This window comes from Ranitomeya imitator, chromosome 1 (assembly GCF_032444005.1).
Source record: "Ranitomeya imitator isolate aRanImi1 chromosome 1, aRanImi1.pri, whole genome shotgun sequence".
Lineage (NCBI taxonomy): Eukaryota > Metazoa > Chordata > Amphibia > Anura > Dendrobatidae > Ranitomeya > Ranitomeya imitator.
This window is the reverse complement of record NC_091282.1, coordinates 522,620,628-522,645,685: the sequence shown is the minus strand read 5'-3', so window position 1 is coordinate 522,645,685 and position 25,058 is coordinate 522,620,628. Positions and strand designations below refer to the sequence as shown.

The 25,058-nt window shown below is 43.5% G+C and overlaps 1 protein-coding gene across 3 annotated transcripts in view; it reads left to right on the top strand.

Moving 5' to 3' along the window:
• The window catches only part of CORO2A (coronin 2A), a 215,869-nt gene that overhangs the window by 157,448 nt on the left and 33,363 nt on the right, over nt 1-25,058 (top strand). For all 3 annotated transcript variants that reach the window (XM_069766896.1, XM_069766902.1, XM_069766888.1), the window contains 3 exons: nt 8,808-8,924; nt 23,273-23,377; nt 23,454-23,550. In XM_069766896.1, coding sequence (XP_069622997.1) covers nt 8,808-8,924; nt 23,273-23,377; nt 23,454-23,550 — 319 coding nt within the window. The remainder of the gene's footprint in view (nt 1-8,807; nt 8,925-23,272; nt 23,378-23,453; nt 23,551-25,058) is intronic.

Here is a 25,058-nt window from a genome sequence, read left to right as displayed (position 1 = left end):
CACAGGTGTGGAGAAGATGGAGAACTTAATGTCTCCATCTTCTCCATTGTCTCTGTGCGCATACAGCCGAGTGTAATCCAATGTTTCACATACACCTATAGACTTGTATGAGTACGTGTGATCCAAATATCGGTGCCACACGCTGTATGCTGCAATTGTTTTCTCATGCCGAATCGGCACTAGGAAATAATCGCAGATCTGCACTAAAATTGGGCCAAGTGCTATCCTATAAAACATCAGATAGCACTCGGCTCTCTTAGAGCCCTTAATCTCAGCCGCCTCTATTTGAAAACCAACTTTCCCATGTACAACATTCTCCAATTAAAGGAGACATGCTGCTCCAGTAACTGCCGTTGTGTGCACAGTAGTGCTGTGTAGTCTGTGACGGAGGCTGCACTGACAAGTGCAGGAGAAGAACCTGTAATACTTAGGCTGTGTTCACACGGTCAGGATTTTTCGCGTTTTTCCGCTATAGAACGCGATAAAAACGCTTAAACGCATACATATGCATATGTATATAAACGCGGGAAAAATCGCAGCATGTTCATTAATTTTGCAGATTTTTTGCGGATTTCACACTATATTATTGCACTGGGAACCTCCGCAAAAAAAACCCTCAAAAATCCGCCAAAAAAACGTGAGAAAAACACGAAAAAAACCCACATGCGGATTTCTTGCAGAAAATGTCCAGTTTTGTTCAGTAAATTTCTGCAAGGAATCCTGATGTGTGCACATAGTAAGTGGTGGAACATCATATCCCCAACATTCCAAAATAAAGTGGCCAACCCTTCTAAACGACCACTGTCTCTCACTGTGAGGCCTTATTTACACGCACACATTTGAACATGTATGTGAAAAAATGGTGACACTGTCATCAACGTATGAGTGTGTCATCCATGTGTTCCTTATTACCATCAGTGTTTTTCAGAGATGGATAAAGAAATAAATGACCAAGCTTGTCCTATACTTTGCAGTGTTTTGCCCTCCATGTGCTGTACTTGTTCTTCACAGACCCTTAAGGTACCGTCACACTAGACGATATCGCTAGCGATCCGTGACGTTGCAGCGTCCTCGCTAGCGATATCGTCCAGTGTGACAGGCAGCAGCGATCAGGCCCCTGCTGTGCTGTCGCTGGTCGGGGAAGAAAGTCCAGAACTTTATTTCGTCGCTGGACTCCCCGCAGACATCGCTGAATCGGTGTGTGTGACACCGATTCAGCGATGTCTTCACTGGTAACCAGGGTAAACATCGGGTAACTAAGCGCAGGGCCGCGCTTAGTAACCCGATGTTTACCCTGGTTACCATCGTAAAAAAACAAACAGTACATACTTACATTCAGCTGTCTGTCCCTTGCCGTCTATTTCCTGCACTGACTGCTGGCCGCAAAGTGAAAGTGAAAGCACAGCACAGCGGTGAGTCACACAGCGGTGACTCACCGCTGTGGCTGTGCTCTGCTTTCACTTTGCGGCCAGCAGTCAGTGCAGCAAACAGACGGCAAGGGACAGACAGCTGAATGTAAGTATGTACTGTTTGTTTTTTTACGATGGTAACCAGGGTAAACATCGGGTTACTAAGCGCGGCCCTGCGCTTAGTTACCCGATGTTTACCCTGGTTACCGGGGACCTCGGGATCGTTGGTCGCTGGAGGGCTGTCTGTGTGACAGCTCTCCAGCGACCAAACAGCGACGCTGCAGCGATCCGGATCGTTGTCGGTATCGCTGCAGCGTCGCTAAGTGTGACGGTACCTTTAGACTTATATTGCCTCTTGTCATCCATGCTGCCGGAAAAAAACACAGACATGTAATCCACACCATAGATTATGATGTGTACGAGTTGTATCTGTGAAAAAAAATGGATATAACACATAAGTGCAACACGGGCGTCTGAATGAGGCCTTAGTCTGTATGTACCAACATCTGTACGATTCTGAAACAGACTTCTAGATATACACATGGTCACATGGTTTAGAGGGTTTTTTCGGTTAAGGAAATCCTCTGACCCCTGCTGCAGATTGTTTTACACTGCGTTAATCACCCTCCCCGGGTCCATTGCTGCGTCTCTGCCACTGCGCTCTGTAAATATTATTATACGCAGTGCTGACATCGCATTGACAGCTTTAAAAAAGCATTAAACAAAAAATAAAAATGTCTGAACAATGTACCTCTTATTACACAGTTAATGGTGTAATGAAGCCAAATGATTTCCGGAGGATCACTTCAATGGAGGTCATGAGTTGGGAACAGCACAGATTTCCAGGATGTGGTAGCTGAGGGGACCTAACCTCTTGGGCTCCATTCATAGATCTCCATTACTGGAAGGATCGGATATAATATTCTAAGTAAAGTGCTATTGATCAGAATTACCCTATGCTTGGAATGTTGTGCTGGAAATTTCCAGTCACAAGAATATCTGAATGTGGACAGAAGCTTGAGAAATTGGTGGAAGTTAAAGCCTACCATTGTCGCCACCAATGTCTTCTTCATCATGGTGTTATGATATTTCTATAACATCATATTTAGTTTAAACTTTTAAAGAGATTTGCAGGCATAGCATATTGATGACCCATCCTTAGGGTAGGTGATCAATGCTAGATAGGTGGGGGTGCGACACTTGGCATCCCCACTGATCAGCTGTTGTTTGCTCTGGCTACCTCCGGATGTAAACACATGGGCCGGAGCTGCAAAGTGCATCTCCCACCGGTGAGTGGCCGCTGCTGATTGGTACTGCACAACAGCTCCTATACACTATTGAAACACTAAATAGTGTATAGTTGCCTGCCTACAAGTTCTTAAAATTATCTTAAAGGGAATCTGTCACCAGGTTTTTGCTACCCCATCTAAGAACAGCATAATGTAGAGTTAGAGACCCTGATTCCAGAGATGCATCACTTATTGGGCTGCTTGCTGCAGTCTTGATAAAATCAACGTTGAATCTTCTATGGATCTACCAGTTCTCGGAATGCGGATGTCTCGAACCCCTCACACATCACTGATTTATAGCTTTCTGTGTACACTGTGCATAGGCAGAAAGCAGCCAATCAATGATGGGGCGGGGTTACACAGTAGGGTTACTAGTCCTCTACTGATCTACTCATTTGTCTCTACATTATGCTTCTCTCAGATTAAGTGACAAAAACCTGGTGATAGATTCTCTTTAAAGCTAGTGACTAGCATAACTGATGTGCTTTAAAGGTACCAGATATAAAAAGTCTACACACCCCTGTTAAAATGCCAAGTTTTTGTTATATGAAAAATGATACCAAAATGAATAATTTCAGAACTCTTTCTATGTTTAATGCCACCCATAATCTGTACAAATCCAATGAGAAACAAGCTGAGATCTAGTAGGGTGGAAAAAGAAACTAAAATAATGTGGATGCATAAATATGCACACCCCTAAATTAATATTTTATTGAATTACCTTTGAATTTATGACAGCCTTCAGTGTTTTTGGTAGGAGTCTATCAGCATGGCATATCTAGAGTTGGCAATCTTTGGCCACACTTTCTGGTAACGCTCCTAATCTGCCAGATCACAAGGGCATCTCATGGCTACAGCCCTCTTAGGCTGGACTGCTCTGCCTGGCTATTCCAAAACATTGACTTTCTTCTGATGAAGTCATTCTCATGTTGATTTGGAAGTATCTTAAGGGTGGTTATCGTGGCTGAAATGTGAAATTTGCCTTCAGCTTTTTAGCGTGGCATGAAAATTTTGATGCAAAATTTACTGATATTTGTAACTGTTCATAATTTCCTCCATAATTTTTAGAATTATGACCCAAAAGGTTAAGCTTTGGTCTCAGATAATAACAAGGTTTCTCCATATTATTTTGGTAGGCGTGATATAGGTTTTGGCAAAACATAGCCGAGCTTGGACTTTTTTTCTAGCTTCAGTCTTGCCACCCTACCCCACTGGCCAAATATATGAAGAATACAGGAGATTATTGTCACATGCAGGACACAACCAGTACTTGCCAAAAGTTCCTGTAGCTCCTTTAATGTTGCTGTAGGCCTCTTGGCGGGCCAATTTTCTTGTCTTTTGATTCATTTTTGAGGGATGTCCTGTTCTAGGTAATGTCACTGTTGTGCCTAATTGAAGCCGCTTCTTGATGACGCCTTCACATTATTCCATCGTATATGTAATACTCACCTCCCGTGCCGTTCCCACAGTGTCAGCATTCGCGGTTCTTGGGCTCGAGTGGTGATCTTTTGACACGTGATGCCGGCGTCACTGTCCCCACCTTCAGACAAATCGAACATGAAGAGAAAGTCCAGGCCGCAGCTGACTTCCTCTTCATGCTCAGTTCTTCAGGAAGTGGGACAGTGACGCCGGCGCTGGTTGGGCATCGGCATCACGTGTCACAACAACTGCACAGGAGATGGAGTGCCGGCACCACGGGGACAGCGCTAGCACGGGAGGTGAGTATTAACTTTATTATTTTCTAGGGGCCAAGTGAGGGGTATGAGAAGAACTTGTCTAGGTGGTGGAAAACTTGATCGGCCAATTCTGGACACAAGCACATCCCCAGTTTTTGTTCACGCTTATGCAACCACATTATTTTAGGTATGTTATTTTTATTTTCCCCTTAAGATAATTTATTTGTTTCTGAACGGAGTTGTTCAGATTATGGCTGACATTAAAGGGGGAATAAGTTCTCAAATGATTCTTCTTGGTATGATTATTTTACATGACACATACCTGGCAGACTTTTTCTGTACACTGTAAATCATACATTTCTGAATGACTAACTTGCTCTTGTTTTGAGGAATTGAACAGCACATAATGCAGGTATCTTACAGAAATATAATGTGTCTTGGAGAAATAATTTAGAATATATTTATTCTGTTTAATTGGAGGTATACTTTACTGCCAACGGATAGGTAAGAATCTTGTTATAGGCAGGTCATACCTAAACTGTTTTTCAGAATATATGCCATAGAATTTGCCCTGTGACTGGGGTTGATATTCCAGCCCCAATTATAGGGGAAATTGGATTTAAAAAAAAAAAAAAGTATTTGAATATTGAAATGACCATCGAAGGTCTGTTATGACCTCATGGGTGACTTAAGTGTAAAATAAAAGAATGAATAGATAAAAAAGCTGCCAATCTAAATTCATTGTTTCTAACCCTGCCCCTGCAGAGAAAAATAAAACATGTCAGATATGTAAATGTCATTGTTACAGAAAGAGGAAAAAAATGTGTTTCAGTTATTATTTTGTAGTCATAAAAAATATCTTAAAAATTGTGGAAGAGGAAATGTGGAAACACTACAATAGAATACTTCACCGTGAGACTTTGTTCCTCGTCAGGAAAGTTATAGCACTGAGATGGATGGAGGGAAGGGCACCTACTGTATATCACGGGAAAAACTGGTGAATTATATAATACGGCATGTCTGAGAATATAGTGTATAGGAACAGAGGATGTCCTCAAAAGTTCCATAGAATTTGGGAGAAATGGTGTGACTCATCTCGACCCACTTATCCCCTAATGCTATGACTACCTCAATTTTGCGCTATGGACCCTGATGTGTTCCAGGTTTACAAATACATGAGTTAAAATTCCTGATATAAAAGGCCCAAACGAGTGCATTCTTGTTTCTAATTTTTAAATTATATAGACTTTAGTCTTTGATATGTTCTTTATAGTCTGCACATTTTATATTAGTGCAATGTTTTAACCCCTTCACCCCCTATATCTGTATATATACATCATTGGTCGTGTCCTTGCACTCCTTGCGGCGTCCGGTACTGAGCCTGCATGTTTTCCGGCACATGACCGCTGACTTCATCCGCTGACATGTGCCCCTAACAGCCGTGGGTGGAATCGTGATCCACCCACGGCTGTTAACATGGTAAATGCTGCTATCAATCTCCAATCTTTCTACAGCAGGCCCCTGTGGTTGTCATTGCCACTCTGCAACGAGTGCCGCCCAGTGGCCGGCATTCATAGCAGATTAGTATTTTTGCTACACATTGAAGGGCAGCAGTATTGCAGCTTCAAGTCTCCTAAGGAGAGACTATTGTAGCGTGTAAAAAGCAAAAAAAAAATTAGAAAAATGTAAAAGTTCAAATCACCCCCTTTTCGCCTCATTCAAAATAAAACAATAGAAAAAATATACATATTTGGTATCGCCACGATCTATCAAAATATAAAATGAATTAATCTGATCGGTAAACGGGGTAATGAGAAAAAAATCAAATCGCCAGAATTACGTTTGGATCGTCGCAACATTGCAATAAAATGCAATAACGAGCGATCAAAAGATCGATTCATATCAAACTGAGATCAATAAAAACATCAGCTCTGCGGTTTTTTTTGCAAACTTTAGATTTTTTTTCACCACTTAAATAAAACAGAACCTAGACATGTTTGGTGTCTGTGAACTCGTAATGACCTGGAGAATCAGGTCAGTTTTAGCATTTAGTGAACATGGTAAAAAAAAAAAACTGTTAAATTGCACATTCTTTGCAATTTCACCACACTTTCAGTTTATTTTCCAGTACACGATATAGTAAAACCAATGCTGTTGTTCAAAAGTACAACTTGTCCCGCAAAAAACAAGCCCTTACGCAGCCATGTTGTCGGAAAAATGAAGTTAAAGCTCTGGGAAGAAGGGAGAAAAAACGAAGACACAAAAACAGAAAACCTCAAGGTCGTGAAGGGGTTAAACATACATTTATACATCAATATGTCCTACAGTTATATATATATTATTAAGAATATGATGTAATATTTGTAATATTGTTCTGAATGGTAATGGTCAATGTTGTTAACAAAATCCGTTTATTCTGAAGTATTTTTCAGTATATATATATCAAAAACAGGCACCTCTTTTCCACCAATATCACCCAATATCAGGAAAATAAGTGTATGAAAATAACATAAAAAGCAGCACAAAAAGATGCAAAAATTATTTGACTAGCCAAACTTTAGAGAAATTTACAGCCCTTTAAACTGAGAGTTCACCACCCCCTCCCCCACTCCCAAATATCTAAATACAGTGGGGCAAAAAAGTATTTAGTCAGTCAGCAATAGTGCAAGTTCCACCACTTAAAAAGATGAGGGGCGTCTGTAATTTACATCATAGGTAGACCTCAACTATGGGAGACAAACTGAGAAAAAAAAAATCCAGAAAATCACATTGTCTGTTTTTTTAACATTTTATTTGCATATTATGGTGGAAAATAAGTATTTGGTCAGAAACAAACAATCAAGATTTCTGGCTCTCACAGACCTGTAACTTCTTCTTTAAGAGTCTCCTCTTTCCTCCACTCATTACCTGTAGTAATGGCACCTGTTTAAACTTGTTATCAGTATAAAATGACACCTGTGCACACCGTCAAACAGTCTGACTCCAAACTCCACTATGGTGAAGACCAAAGAGCTGTCAAAGGACACCAGAAACAAAATTGTAGCCCTGCACCAGGCTGGGAAGACTGAATCTGCAATAGCCAACCAGCTTGGAGTGAAGATATCAACAGTGGGAGCAATAATTAGAAAATGGAAGACATATAAGACCACTGATAATCTCCCTCGATCTGGGGCTCCACGCAAAATCCCACCCCGTGGGGTCAGAATGATCACAAGAACGGTGAGTAAAAATCCCAGAACCACGTGGGGGGACCTAGTGAATGAACTGCAGAGAGCTGGGACCAATGTAACAAGGCCTACCATAAGTAACACCATGGACTCAGATCCTGCAGTGCCAGACGTGTCCCACTGCTTAAGCCAGTACATGTCCGGGCCCGTCTGAAGTTTGCTAGAGAGCATTTGGATGATCCAGAGGAGTTTTGGGAGAATGTCCTATGGTCTGATGAAACCAAACTGGAACTGTTTGGTAGAAACACAACTTGTCGTGTTTGGAGGAAAAAGAATACTGAGTTGCATCCATCAAACACCATACCTACTGTAAAGCATGGTGATGGAAACATCATGCTTTGGGGCTGTTTCTCTGCAAAGGGGCCAGGACGACTGATCCGGGTACATGAAAGAATGAATGGGGCCATGTATCGTGAGATTTTGAGTGCAAACCTCCTTCCATCAGCAAAGGCATTGAAGATGAAACGTGGCTGGGTCTTTCAACATGACAATGATCCAAAGCACACCGCCAGGGCAACGAAGGAGTGGCTTCGTAAGAAGCATTTCAAGGTCCTGGAGTGGCCTAGCCAGTCTCCAGATCTCAACCCTATAGAAAACCTTCGGAGGGAGTTGAAAGTCCGTGTTGCCAAGCGAAAAGCCAAAAACATCACTGCTCTAGAGGAGATCTGCATGGAGGAATGGGCCAACATACCAACAACAGTGTGTGGCAACCTTGTGAAGACTTACAGAAAACGTTTGACCTCTGTCATTGCCAACAAAGGATATATTACAAAGTATTGAGATGAAATTTTGTTTCTGACCAAATACTTATTTTCCACCATAATATGCAAATAAATTGTTAAAAAAACAGACAATGTGATTTTCTGGATTTTTTTTTTTCTCAGTTTGTCTCCCATAGTTGAGGTCTACCTATGATGTAAATTACAGACGCCTCTCATCTTTTTAAGTGGTGGAACTTGCACTATTGCTGACTGACTAAATACTTTTTTGCCCCACTGTATCTGTGTGGACAGGAATTGGGGAAAGTTGCCTGAAATATTTATCCTGTGATCACTTTGTAGAAAATGCACAGTCCACACCATCTTTCATAGACATTGTATAATAGGACATTTCCCTGTTTATTATGCTGTAATTGTGTTTTCAGTATAATATTGTGTTCCTGTCAGAGTAGTGTTATTTATCATTGTGTACATGTTGTTTTTATAGGAATCTGATGGTAAGAGTCATAAAGCCAGCAAAGTTTTGTTTCTGGGAAACATAAAGAAGCTGATTTCAGCGGGAGTATCTCAGTGGAATAACAGACAAGTTGCCCTCTGGGATCAAGTATGTGTAATTATGTATCTTACAAATAATGACAAGCTCTGGGACCGAGATAGCATTCATTCTATACAATATATATCCTTCATATATACACACATTTCAGCCGTAGGGCACGTTCAGTATTTGGTCAGTATTTTCCCTCAGTATCTGTAAGCCAAAACCAGGAGTGGGTGATAATACAGAAGTGGTGCATATGTTTCTATTAGACTTTACCTCTGATTGTTCCACTCCTGGTTTTGGATTCCAGATACTGAGGTAAAATACTGACCAAATAGTAAATGTGGCCTTAATGGACTGTGGTGTGTCAGTATAAGGCCACATTCAGTATTTGGTCAGTATTTTACCTCAATATATGTAAGCCAAAACCAGGAGTGGGTGATAATACAGAAGTGGTGACAAGTTTCTATTATACTTTTCCTCTGACTGTTCCTCTCCTGGTTTTGGCTTACAAATACTGAGGTAAAATACTGACCAAATACTGGTAGTGTGAACGTGGCCTTATATCATAAGGCAAATCAATACGCATTGAGGGCAAAAATCTGTTCTAACTAAAGTGCTATTTACATGCAATGCTGATCAAGGATGAACAAAGAAATCCAGGCTGCCATCAAACAATCCATCAGCTCCTCACATTCTTGTCACAAAGGACCATGGGAGGTGACATAAGGCCTTCTTCCTCCCATGTACCCACTTAGATACCATGGTTGCTGTTCACCTTAGCATCTAAAGGTAGTTAACTTGTGGAAGGGGCTCAACCTGTGGTCCCACTCTATACAAGTCCTCCTGACGTCTGATGGGCATACATAGTGGATGTTGGGAGAAGGTGGCAGGAGGTGGAACTAATCAACACTAGACCCTACCTCTTCACATGGCCTCTGATGCCGGTCACCCTTTAAACAACCATTTATATGAATGTTTAGTCCCCATCATTGCTCCATGTGAACGTGTACAGCAAAGGACTGACAAATTGTTTGTTCTTATGTTTTATGCGGACATCTAAAAGCATTGTTTACTGGGATGCTACACCATCTGTGTGTGGCAAATACTCGTACGGATGGTTGTTTGGAGGAAACCCCCCTGATAATTGTAACATGTAAATGTCATTATTTATTCCATGTAGATTGGCCTTGAGTACTAAATAATGAGTGTACTGGGACACACATTGTAGTGTATCTTATTGTCAAGTACTCCTTGGAGTTTTTTAAGGTAGTCAGTCACCAGCTTCTTGCTACCTCATTTGAGAACAGAGTGATATAGGACAGAGACCATGATTCCTGTGATGTGTCACTTACTGGGCTGCTTGCTGAAGTTTTTATAAAATTACTGTTTTATGTTCTGCTGATCTAGCAGTTCTCTGAAAGCTGAGCTCTGTATAACCCCGCCCACACCACTGATTTCAGTGAAAACTGCATAGGCAGAAAGCTGCCAATCAGTTGTGGTTATGAGGTTATACAGAGCTCATTAATATGGAGGACTACATGACAGCAGGTTTACTAGTCCTTGTCTTTCTTCTCATTCAGGTCGGACCGGGGGCTTATCTACAGCATTATAGAATACTATAGATAAGCTCCGAAAGGCAGTGGCCGCATCTTATAGCGGCAAAACGAGGTGACAGGTTCCCTTTAAGACCTTGGGAAGTCTATGGCATTTATTGTGGCAGCAGCTCAAAACAATCAACAACTGCCTATAAAAGCATGTTAAACATCACTAAACATTATGTAAAGTGGAGAATCAGCTGACAGTTTATAGAAACTTTCCATTAATATCAGTGGCTGTAGTTTTTTACAAGGAGCTACACTGTTGTATTGTGGCATGTACAGTCATCCAGTTATCTCCCTATTCCTATGGGCTAGGATGACACACAGTGGGCACTAAAAGTTTAGCATTTTTTTTAAAGTGGTGATTACTTGGTGATGAATTGAAAGTTAATGAAGTTGTCATCTTGTAAGACAGGGGTGGGAAATCTTTTTTTCTGCGGAGGGCCATAACTTAGTATTTTGGAGCATAACCTCTTGCTTTAAATACTACACCACGCCAATAGGGCATTAAAGCCACTGGGGTATTAAAGACATACTAAGGGATCTTGCTTTATTCACAAATTTGCAAACAATTCATCTTTATTGCTATGGCCCCAACTCATCACTTTAACTTATTCCAAAGGTGCTCGATAGAGTTTAAATCGGGTGATTGGCTTGGCCATTCCAACAGGCGAACATTTTTCTTTGCTAACCATTTTTTTTACTAAATTGTATGTGTGCTTAAGATTATTGTCTTGCTGGAATTTCCAGTCCCTGCCTACTTTGGTTTTGCCATGTGGCAGCATTACATTCTCCAGCATATCCTTGTACCTGGCAGCATTCATATTTCCATCAATTCTATGCAAAGGGCCAATGGTAGATGCAGAAAAGCAGCCCCAAACCATGACATTGCCACCACCATGCTTCACTGTAGGTGTTTGGTACCTTACATCATTAGGTTTTTCAATTGGTCGGTGTATATATAGTGCTTTCCATCACTACCAAACAGATTGAACTTGATTCATCCGACCAAAACACCTTAGACCAATCTGTCATTTTCATTGGCTGTGTTCTTTGGCAATCTTAAATCGGACCTTCCGGTTCTTTGCAGAGATGAAAAGTTTCTTGTCTGGAACTCGTACTTTTAACCATGCTGCTGTTAGCTGTTGCACCACAGTTTGATGATTCATTTTGGCCCCATATTCTTTGTTCATTTCGTGCAAAATCTGTACAGCACTTTTACGGACATCAGATATTTATTTATTTTACTTATTTATATAGCGCCATTAATTCCACAGCGCTTTACAGACATTATTGGCACTGTCCCCAATGGGGCTCACAATCTAGAATCCCTATCAGTATGTCTTTGGAATGTGGGAAAAAACCAGAAAACCTAGAGGAAACCCACGGAAACACGGGGAGAACATACAGACTCCTTGCAGATGTTGTCCTTGGTGGGATTTGAACCCAGGACTCCAGCGCTGCAAGGCTGTAGTGCTAACCACTGACTAAGATACTGACTTCTTAATAATGTGATCAACTTTGGAGGAAGTTTTCCATGGTCGTTCCCTTTTAGGTTTGTCAACCATTCAATAACCTTCTTTTTCTTTCTTTATTATACATGACACTTGACTCTGAGAACAGTTGAATTCCATAACTACCACTTTTTGGCTTTTGCCTGACTTCAGAATAATACCGTAAGCGTCCTCACATTCGGTGATACATTTGGCTTTGACTTTGCCATGCTTTAATTTAAAAACAAAAGCAAATTTTTAGGCAAAATTCGACTAGCCATGACAAAATATGCAAAACATTTGGCCCAGCAAATGTAGAAAACCAACACATAAAGGGATAATACAATGTCAAACACAATTTTCATCCTTATAGCTGACAACCATTTGCTTCTGGTTTACTTAAATATCCAGGAAAATGGCATCACAACAACCAGAGAGAAGCAATCACACTACTATGCAAAACTACTGAAAGCTGCCTGCACACTACATTTAGGAGAACCACACTCATTGAATTAGATTTTTTTTTCTCTAAAGTGAGATTGGATCCTGGTAAAAAGGGTTTGGCATACTTCCATTTATGAGTTGCAGCTCACTGTAGTCATGACCTGTAGGTTTCCTTCACTCTCTGCTGATTGACAGCTAGGAAGAAAGCTGTCATTGAGCGAGGAGAGGCTATAGCTTCTGAACGTGCCAGGCTCCCAGCATGCTGTAACTAGTAGTAATGTAAGTAGAGCTAAAATCCTTCACATTGATAACAAATGAAAGGCACACATTTTCATAGCAGATGAGAACACACTCTTGAAATTAGACCTGGTTGCATGAAGTCAGTGGCATACCTTGTGCTTGCATGCATTGTTGTGCTAGTGACCTCGAGTGGTGGCAAGTGATTATAACAATCTTTTAGCATATTCTTATTTTTTTCTTTCTTCATGACATATAGCAAATCTGATATAACTGATATATTGTAAATGAACAATGCACGTGTAAAGGTAAACTGTTTTCCGAGCAGGTTTTACCTAAACAAATCAAGGCAAGGTTCACGTCTGCATGATGATTTCTGTTCTCTGTTCTGTTAGGCCGGGGTCACACTAGAGAGGAATACGGACGTATGAGAGGCGCAAAAGCAACGCATTGCACACGGACCAATGTTTCTCTATGGGGCAGCTCCTATATGCCGTATATTTCTCTGCCATATTTTACGGGCTGAGAAAATCGCAGCATGCTGCTTTTGTCAGCGTATTGCGCAAAAAATCCACCAATGAACGTCTATGGGGGCGAGAAAAATACGGATTACACACGGACCATGCGTGTGACTTGTGAGAAATACTCAGCGGTGTTCTATAGAAAAGCCGGTAATTCAGTGCGGTGTACAGTAAAATCACACTGACAGGTTAGAATAGAACAGATAGAATAAATGTCTACACATAGTATAGGTATATACAGTGTGTGTATATGTGTGAATATGTATATATATATATACTAGATGGTGGCCCGATTCTAACGCATCGGGTATTCTAGAATATGTATGTCCACGTAGTATATTGCCCAGCGACGTAGTATATTGCCCAGCGACGTAGTATATTGCCCAGCAACGTAGTATATTGCCCAGCCACGTAGTATATTGCCCAGCTACGTAGTATATTGCCCAGCCACGTAGTATATTGCCCAGCGATGTAGTATATTGCCCAGTCACGTAGTATATTGCCCAGCCACGTAGTATATTGCCCAGCCACGTAGTATATTGCCCAGCGATGTAGTATATTGCTCAGCGACGTAGTACATTGCACAGCCCACGTAGTATATTGCCCAACCACGTAGTATATTGCCCAGCCACGTAGTATATTGTCCAGCCACGTAGTATATTGCCCAGTCACGTAGTATATTGCCCAGCCACGTAGTATATTGCCGAGTGACATAGTATATTGCCCAGCGATGTAATATATTGCCCAGCCACGTAGTACATTGCACAGCCCACGTAGTATATTGCCCAACCACGTAGTATATTGCCCAGCCACGTAGTATATTGTCCAGCCACGTAGTATATTGCCCAGCCACGTAGTATATTGCCGAGCAACATAGCATATATTGCCCAGCAATGTAGTATATTGCCCAGCCACGTAGTACATTGCACAGCCCACATAGTATATTGCCCAGTCACGTAGTATATTGCCCAACCACATAGTATATTGCCCAGCCACGTAGTATATTGCCCAGCCACGTAATATATTGCCCAGCGATGTAGTATATTGCCCAGTCACGTAGTATATTGCCCAGCGATGTAGTATATTGCCCAGCCACGTAGTATATTGCCCAGCGATGTAGTATATTGCCCAGCCACGTAGTACATTGCACAGCCCACATAGTATATTGCCCAGTCACGTAGTATATTGCCCAGTCACGTAGTATATTGCCCAGTCACGTAGTATATTGCCCAGCCACGTAGTATATTGCCCAGCCACGTAGTTTATTGCCCAGTCACGTAGTATATTGCCCAGCGATGTAGTATAGTGCCCAGCGATGTAGTATATTGCCCAGCCACGTAGTATATTGCCCAGCGATGTAGTATATTGCCCAGCCACGTAGTACATTGCACAGCCCACATAGTATATTGCCCAGTCACGTAGTATATTGCCCAGTCACGTAGTATATTGCCCATCCACGTAGTAAATTGCCCAGCCACGTAGTATATTGCCCAGCCACGTAGTATATTGCCGAGTGACATAGTATATTGCCCAGCGATGTAATATATTGCCCAGCCACGTAGTACATTGCACAGCCCACGTAGTATATTGCCCAACCACGTAGTATATTGCCCAGCCACGTAGTATATTGTCCAGCCACGTAGTATATTGCCCAGCCACGTAGTATATTGCCGAGCAACATAGCATATATTGCCCAGCAATGTAGTATATTGCCCAGCCACGTAGTACATTGCACAGCCCACATAGTATATTGCCCAGTCACGTAGTATATTGCCCAACCACATAGTATATTGCCCAGCCACGTAGTATATTGCCCAGCCACGTAATATATTGCCCAGCGATGTAGTATATTGCCCAGTCACGTAGTATATTGCCCAGCGATGTAGTATATTGCCCAGCCACGTAGTATATTGCCCAGCGATGTAGTATATTGCCCAGCCACGTAGTACATTGCACAGCCCACATAGTATATTGCCCAGTCACGTAGTATATTGCCCAGTCACGTAGTATATTGCCCAGTCACGTAGTATATTGCCCAGCCACGTAGTATATTGCCCAGCCACGTAGTTTATTGCCCAGTCACGTAGTATATTGCCCAGCGATGTAGTATAGTGCCCAGCGATGTAGTATATTGCCCAGCCACGTAGTATATTGCCCAGCGATGTAGTATATTGCCCAGCCACGTAGTACATTGCACAGCCCACATAGTATATTGCCCAGTCACGTAGTATATTGCCCAGTCACGTAGTATATTGCCCATCCACGTAGTAAATTGCCCAGCCACGTAGTATATTGCCCAGCCACGTAGTATATTGCCCAGCCACGTAGTATATTGCCCAGTCACGTAGTATATTGCCCAACCACGTAGTATATTGCCCAGTCATGTAGTATATTGCCCAGCCACGTAGTATATTGCCCAGTGATGCAGTATATTGCCCAGCGATGTAGTATATTGGCCAGCCACGTAGTATATTGCCCAGCCACGTAGTATATTGCCCAGTGACATAGTATATTGCCCAGCCACGTAGTATATTGCCCAGCCACATAGTTTATTGCCCAGTCACGTAGTATAGTATATTGCCCAGCCACGTAGTATATTGCCCAGTCACGTAGTATATTGCCCAGTCACGTATTGCCCAGTCACATAGTATATAGCACAGCCCACGTAGTACGGTATATTGCCCAGTCACGTAGTACGGTATATTGCCCAGCCACATAGTATATAGCAGAGCCACGTAGTATATTGCCCAGTCACGTAGTATACTGGCCAGCACAGAGCCACGTAGTATAGAGACTTAAAAAAATAAAATAAACATATACTCACCTATAGCCCATTGAAGTCCTGCTATACTTACCATCTGCCGCCTTTGCCGCTCCTCGCTCCATTGCAAGCGGTAGCTTGCGGTCCCGGGGCTGGTGTGAACAGGACCTATGATGACGTCGCGGTCACAAGACCGTGACGTCACGGCAGGTCCTTGACGCACACCAGCCCCGGGACGGGACCGGAAGCTGCCGCTTGCAATGGAGCGGTCCCGGGAGCGTGGCGAGGAGCGAGAAAGGCGGCGGAGGGTGAGTATAGCAGGTTTTTTGTTTTTTTTTATTCTTTTTAACATGACATATTTTTACTATTGAATAGGCATAGGCAGCATCAATAGTAAATAGTTGGGGACACACAGGGTTAATAGCAGCGGTAACGGAGTGCGTTACACCGCGGGCCGTTACCGCTGCCATTAACCCTGTGTGAGCGGTGAGTGGAGGGGATTATGGAGCGGGCGCCGGGCAGTGAGTGCAGGGGAGTAGGGGAGGGACTAATCGGACTGTGGCCATCGCTGATTGGTCATGACAGGCAGCTGCCGAGACCAATCAGCGAAGGACAGGCAGATGGAAGTGACCCTTAGACAATTATGTGTATATATATATATATATATATATATATATATATATATATATATATATATACCATATATATATATGAGTCAAAATCTAATATTACCGCAATTGTTGTGCAGAGCTTTCCCAACCACTGGCTTGAAAAAGGATATCACATCCGAAACGTTGCCACGCCGTTCAGGCATTAAACTCCACTTCTTTTCTAATTTTTGAGTGCTGTTTTCCTTTTTTGTATATATATATATATATATATATATATATATATATATATATATACTAGCTGCAGAGCCCGGCGTTGCCTGGGCATAGTAAATATTAGTGGTTATTTATAGCACCTCATGTCTCTTATTTTTCCATCATGCCTCTCATTTTCTCCCTTACACCTCTCATTTTCCCCCTCACTCCTCTGGTTTCCCCCCTCACTCCTCTCATTCCCCCCTAACACTTGTCATTTCGACCTCACATCTGTCATTTTCCGATCACTCCACTATTTTCCCTCACTCCTCTCATTTTGCACTCACACCTTTTCATTTTCACCTCAGTATATACATGTTTGTCATCTCCCTTATATATAGTATACACCTGTATGTCTTCTCTTGTATATAGTATATACCTGTATGCCATCTCCCCTGTAAATAGTATATACCTGCTGTATGTCATCTCCTCCTGTATATTGTATATACCCATGTGTCATCTCCTATATTATATACCTGTGTGTCATCTCCCCTGTATATAGTATATACCAGGTTGTCATCTCCTCCTGTATATAGTATATACCTGTATGTCATCTCCTCCTGTATATATATATACCTGTGTGTCATCTGCTCCTGTATATAGTATATACCTGTGTGTCATCTCCTCCTGTATATAGTATATACCTGTGTGTCATCTCCTGTATATAGTATATACCTGTGTGTCATCTCTCCTGTATATAGTATATACCTGTATGTAATCTCCTGTATATAGTATATATCTGTGTGTCATCTCCTCCTGTATTAGGCTAGTTTCACATTTGCGTTAAAAAACGCAGCATTTTTAATGCAAACGCATGTGGTGCAAAAAACGCATGTAAACGCGTGCAAACGCTGCGTTTTTTAGACGCATGCGTTTTTGCATGTGGTAAAAAAACGCGGCGTTTTGACGCATTTACATGCGTTTTTTCCTGCGTTTGCGTTTTTGAAACGCATGATGAGAAGTGTGTGACAGCTGCCAATCATCAAAATCAACTAGAAAACCCACTATAAACAGAAATAGCTATGGTTAGGGTTAGGATCCCTAGGGTTAGGGTTAGGATCCCTAGGGTTAGGGTTAGGATCCCTAGGGTTACTAGGGATCCTAACCCTAACCCTAGGGATCCTAACCCTAGGGATCCTAACGTTAGGGTTAGGATCCCTAGTAACCCTAGGGATCCTAACCCTAACCCTAGGGATCCTAACCCTAACCCTAAGGGTTAGGGTTAGGATCCCTAGGGTTAGGGTTAGGATCCCTAGGGTTAGGGTTAGGATCCCTAGGGTTAAGGTTAGGATCCCTAGGGTTAGGGTTAGGATCCCTAGGGTTACTAGGGATCCTAACCCTAGGGTTAGGGTTGGGGGGTGGCTTATCAGTGTGTATTCTTGTGTTTTTCTATTGAAACGCATGCGTTTAAAAACGCATGCAAACGCATGTGCTTAAAAACGCATGCGTTTACAATGACAGCAATACGTTTTTTTGCCGCAAAAAAACGCCGTTAGAAATTACTACAGGTTGCATTTCCGCAACAAAACGCAAGCATAGAAACGACGCATGCACAAAACGCATGCGTTTTTAATGTTAAGTATAGAAAAAAAAAGCATGCTTTTTTTGCGCTAAAACGCAGCGGCAAAAAACGCAAATGTGAAACCAGCCTTAGACCGCATTCACACATTATTTGGTCAGTATTTTTACCTCAGTATTTGTAAGCTAAATTGGCAGCCTGATAAATCCCCAGCCAACAGGAAGCCCTCCCCCTGGCAGTATATATTAGCTCACACATACACATAATAGACAGGTCATGTGACTGACAGCTGCCGTATTTCCTATATGGTACATTTGTTGCTCTTGTAGTTTGTCTGCTTATTAATCAGATTTTTATTTTTGAAGGATAATACCATACTTTTGTGTGTTTTAGGGCGAGTTTCATGTGTCAAGTTGTGTGTGTTGAGTTGCATGTGGCGACATGCTTGTAGCGACTTTTGTGAGATGAGTTTTGTGTGGCGACATGCGTGTAGCAACTTTTTGTGTGTCGAGTTGCATGTGACAGGTTAGTGTAGCAAGTTGTGTGCAGCAAGTTTTGCGGATGGCGAGTTTTGCGCGTGGCGAGTTTTATGTGTGGTGCGTTTTGAGTATGTGCAAGTTTTGTGTGAGGCAACTTTTGCATGTGTTGCAACTTTTGTGCATGTGGCAATTTTTCCGCACGTGCAAGTTTTGCGTGTGGCGAGTTTTGCACGTGTGGCGAGTTTTGCATGAGCCTAGTTTTGCATGTGGCGAGTTTTGCGCATGGCGAGTTTTGAGCAGCGACTTTTGTGTTTCGACTTTTATGTGGCGAGGTTGGTGTATGTGTGGTGAAATGTGTGCTGAGGGTGGTATATGTGTTCAAGCACGTGGTAGTGTGTGGCGCATTTTGTGTGTGTGTTCATATCCCCGTGTGTGGTGAGTATCCCATGTCGGGGCCCCACCTTAGCAACTGTATGGTATATACTCTTTGGCGCCATCGCTTTCACTCTTTAAGTCCCCCTTGTTCACATCTGGCAGCTGTCAATTTGCCTCCAACACTTTTCCTTTCACTTTTTCCCCATTATGTAGATAGGGGCAAAATTGTTTAGTGAATTGGAAAGCGCAGGGTTAAAATTATGCCTCACAACTTAGCCTATGACGCTCTCGGGGTCCAGACGTGTGACTGTGCAAAATCTTGTGGCTTTAGCTGCGACGGTGCAGATGCCAATCCCGGACATACATACATCATACACACACACATAATGTGTGTGTGTATGTGTGTGTATATATATATATATATATATATATATATATATATACTAGCTATTGAACCCGTTCTACGCCCGGGTGGCTAGCATCTATATTGGTATATGGTCTCCATCCTGGTATGTGCTGCTCCATCCTGCATCCTCATCCTGTCATGAGCTGCTCCATCCTGCGTCCCCATTCTGACATGTGCTGCTCCATCCTGCGTCCCCATCCTGTCATGTGCTGCACCCATCCTGCGCCCCCATCCTGCCATGTGTTGCACCCATCTTGCGCCCCCATTCTGTCATGTGTTGCACCCATCCTGCGCCCCCATTCTGTCATGTGCTGCTTCCATCCTGCGCCGCCATTGTGACATGTGCTGCTCCCATCCTGCGCCCTCATTCTGACATGTTCTGCACCCATCCTGCGCCTCCATTCTGACATGTTCTGCACCCATCTTGCGCCCCCATTCTGTCATGTGTTGCACCCATCCTGCGCCCCCATTCTGTCATGTGCTGCTCCCATCCTGCGCCCCCATTGTGACATGTGCTGCACCCATCCTGCGCCTCCATTCTGACATGTTCTGCACCCATCCTGCGCCTCCATTCTGTCATTTGCTGCTCCCATCCTGTCATGTGCTGCTCCCATCCTGTGCCCCCGTTCTGTCATGTGCTGCTCCCATCCTGTGCCCCCGTTCTGTCATGTGCTGCTCCCATCCTGTGCCCCCGTTCTTTCATGTGCTGCTCCCCTCCTGCGCCCGTTCTGTCATGTGCTGCTGCCATCCTACGCCCCCGTTCTGTCATGTGCTGTTCCCATCCTACGCCCCCGTTCTGTCATGTGCTGCTCCCATCCTGTGCCCCCGTTCTTTCATGTGCTGCTGCCATCCTGCGCCCCCGTTCTGTCATGTGCTGCTCCCATCCTGCGCCCCTGTTCTGTCATGTGCTGCTCCCATCCTGCGCTTGTTCTGTCATGTGCTGCTGCCATCCTGCGCCCCCGTTCTGTCATGTGCTGCTGCCATCCTGTGCCCCCGTTCTGTCATGTGATGTTCCCATCTTGCGCCCCCATTCTGTCATGTGCTGCTCCCATCCTGCGCCCCTGTTCTGTCATGTGCTGCTCCCATCCTGCGCCCATTCTGTCATGTGCTGCTGCCATCTTGCGCCCCTGTTCTGTCATGTGCTGCTCCCATCCTGCGCCCCCGTTCTGTCATGTGCTGCTCCCATCCTGCGCCTCCGTTCTGTCATGTGCTGCTCCCATCCTGCGCCCGTTCTGTCATGTGCTGCTGCCATCCTGTGCCCCCGTTCTGTCATCTGCTGCTCCCATCTTGCGCCCCCATTCTGCCATGTGCTGCTCCCATCCTGCGCCCCTGTTCTGTCATGTGCTGCTCCCATCTTGCGCCCCCATTCTGTCATGTGCTGCTGCCATCCTGCGCCCCCGTTCTGTCATGTGCTGCTACCATCCTGCGCCCGTTCTGTCATGTGCTGCTGCCATCCTGCGCCCCCGTTCTGTCATGTGCTGCTACCATCCTGCGCCCGTTCTGTCATGTGCTGCTGCCATCCTGCGCCCGTTCTGTCATGTGCTGCTCCCATCCTGCGCCCCCGTTCTGTCATGTGCTGCTCCCATCCTGCGCCACCATTGTATTATATGCCCCCCATAAGATGCTCCATTATATATGCCCCGTATGCTGCTGCCATATATATAAAAAAAAAAAAATTACCATACTCACCTATCGTCGCTGGGCGCCGAGTGCTGGGGGGCCTGAGCAGGCGGGGACACCGGCGCGCTGTGGGGGTCAGGTGCCGGTCTCACCGCTAGCTCAGGCCCCCAGCACTTGCTATACTCACCTGTCTGTCCCGTTCCACCGCGGCGCCGGCGTGCATTAAGCGCGTCATCGCGCCCTCTGAACTGGGAACGTCACAGCAGAGGACCCGGGAGACGGAGCCGCACGCAGCGCTGGAACGGGGGGACAGGTGAATATACTTACCCTCCTGGCGGTCCCTGACTCTCCGGTGGAGATCGCGGTGTGCGTTTAGTGTTTACGCATACCGCGATCTCCTGGGAGCATCACTCTGTGAGGCCCAGACTGCGCTTGCGCTTGCGCAGTCTATAAAGGCTTCGGACAGAGTGACACTCCCAGCGTTATATTATATTATATATATATATATGTATATATATACATATATATATATATATATATATATATATATATGTATACTAGATGGTGGCCCGATTCTAACGCATCGCTTATTCTAGAATATGCATGTCCACGTAGTATATTGCCCAGCCACGTAGTATATTGCACAGCCCACGTAGTATATTGCCCAGCCATGTAGTATATTGCCCAGTCACGTAGTATATTGCCCAGCCACGTAGTATATTGCTCAGTTACGTAGTATATTGCCCAGTGACGTAGTATATTGCCCAGCCACGTAGTATATTGCCCAGCCACGTAGTATATTGCCCAGTTACGTAGTATATTGCCCAGTGACGTAGTATATTGCCCAGCCACGTAGTATATTTCCCAGCCACGTAGTATATTGCCCAGCCACGTAGTATATTGCCCAGTGACGTAGTATATTGCCCAGTGACGTATTATACAGCACAGAGCCACGTAGTATATTGCACAGCGACGTAGTATACAGCAGAGAGCCACGTAGTATATTGCCCAGGTACATAGTATGTTACCCAGCCACGTATGTCACAGGTTAAAAAATAAAAAATAAACATATACTCACCTTCCGATCCGAGGGCATCGCGAAAGGTGAGTATATAATGATTTTTTAATTTTTTTTATTATTTTTAACATTAGATCTTTTTACTATTGACGCTGCATAGGCAGCATCAATAGTAAAAACTTGGTCACACAGGGTTAATAGCGACGGTAACGGAGTGAGTTACCCGCGGCATAACCTTGTGTGAGCGGTGACTGCGGGGAGTATGGAGCGGGCGCCGGGCACTGACTGCTGGGGAGTAGGGAGGGACTATTCGGATTGTGGCCGTCGCTGATTGGTTGTGGCAGACATGACAGGCAGCTGGCGAGACCAATCAGCGACTTTGATTCCATGACAGACAGAGGCCGTGACCAATGAATATCCGTGAAGGACAGAAAGACGGAAGTGACCCTTAGATAATTATATAGTAGATATATAGCCAAAGAGAAAATCTCGCCGTACGGATGCCATACGGAGGTTTACATGCGCAAAATACGCAGCTACACCTTGCTTACGGATGACATACAGATCACTGTTCAGGGAACATTTCTGCGTATTTGGTCTGTAAAAAACGGACCGTATTTTTATACGTTGTGTGTGACTCCAGCCTTATAGGAACCAAAAAAATGAATTAACAATGGTGATGGATTTGTCACATGATGGATCCCAGTGTCTTTCAATGTTTGTTTGGGTCGGTTTGCTATCATGGTTGCCATCATAATTTCACAAGAAAAAAAATAGAATACTTTTTTTACTGCTTTTTGGAGTAATCTGCAACTGAGTCTTCTACCCTGAGCTTCTACATTAGAAGGGATCCGAGCCTAACATATTGAACTAAAAAGAAAGCTCTGATTGTCAGGCAGATACATTTATAACAGGGCCATTGTTAATTCTTTTATTGGAAAAGAAACTATGCACGTAAAAAGTCTTACATTTTCTGTTGTAATTTCTTTGTTATTGTTCTGTGTTGTAGAATATTGTGAACAATGTAAAATGACATAGTGGGGTTAGAACCGAATAATGTTTGTTGTAAAATTTCAGGATGACCTCTCTGTGCCTTTACATCAAGAGGAATTGGATGGCTCCTCAGGGGTACTCTTTCCCTTTTTTGACAATGATACCAATATGCTGTATTTGGTAGGCAAGGTAGGTGTTTCTATATCTGCTTCACACCACAGAATATGGCGTTCACGATGATCTAAACAATGTTATTTTTCTATAGGGAGAGGGGAATATCAGATACTATGAAGTCAATCTTCAGAAGCCTTACTTGCAATACTTGAATGAATATCGATCTAGTTTACCTCAAAAAGGAATAGGTAAGCTTTAAATATTATGTAAAGAACATTTATCCAACAATAAGGACGTATACAGGGGTTCTTGGGAGAGGTCATTTATGTACCATAAGCACAACTATACATATATAACGTCAGTGTCACTGTACATATAACTATTAACACCATACTGTACCTTAAACAACACTCTTGCCTATATAAAGAAATAATATCACTATCAACCCAAATGAAAAGCATATGTAAGGCTACTTTCACATTAGCGTTGCGTCGGGCGCAGCCGCGGCGACACATGCGTCATGCACCCCTATATTTAGCATGGGGGCCCATGGACATGCGTTGTCTTGCGTTTTGTGACGCATGCGTCATTTTTGGCGCAAGCGTCAGGGCGCAGAGGACGCAGCAAGTTGCATTTTTTTTGCGTCCAAAATCAAGCCAAAAATGGACGCATGCGTCACAAAACAATGCGTTTTTGCATGCGTTGTGCGTTGCGTCGCTGATGCAACACACAACAACGCAAAAGTGAACGTAGCCTAAGAACATCCAGAGTGCAGTTTCCAACCTTACTTCAGAGTGCCCCCATTACCATTACCAGAACCATTATAGATGAAAGAATGCCTTTCACAAAGAGAAGCGCAAGCAGAGCGTCCCTCATAAACCTAGTGCCAGAATGTAGCTCTCGTACCTATTCTGGTCTTGGATAGTTAAGGCATTTAATGGGTACATCCATGATGATCTTGAGTAGTGAGGTTAAAGTGTCACTAAAATTGTAGTTATTTAGATTGCAAAAAATCTATGAATAATGCTTGACCATAGTCTTTTTAGTGCTTGGATCTCTATTTTTTTTCTCTCCCACAAAGCTTCAAATCACCCTTAATTTCATTACACAGCTATAGAATTACATAATAAAATTATGACTGCCTGTAGATACCTCCTGGAGGTGGCTCACTGTCTACAAATAAAGATGATGTCAATGGGGGCTGTATGAATGCATTTGTGGAAATCTCCCCCTCTTGGCATCTGACATATAAAACTTGGTTCCTTTTAGCAGTTGTGGATGTTCAGTTTTTTTTTAAGCCTGAACCAGACATAGTTAATGCCATATTGGGATCAGGAAACACTATTGCCTAGATTCAAAGATTTTGTGCGTAAAAAGCTTTGAAAAGTCACATGCATGAGAGAGGATCCACCTATTTAGGACAAGAAACCCACTCAAATAAAAGGGCGTCACCTCTCCTCCACATCAGTTCGGTTTACTATCATTGTTGGGAGAACTCGGGATAAAGATGTGGCTGGAAAAAGGGTCCCAGGCCTGAACCAGTGGCTAGAAGAGCAGCTTACCTGGTTGAGGCACCGATGCGGTGGGTCTGGAAGCGCCACCACAGAGCTTGATTGCTGGTGTGGTAGGCGAGCATAAGCCGCTGAGGGTTCAAGGATGGAGGAACAGCAGCATCAACAACTATAGCATCAGCAGCATTTTCAAAGGAGCAAACACAGCGGTGGCTGTTATGACCTGGTGGTCAGGACAATAATGG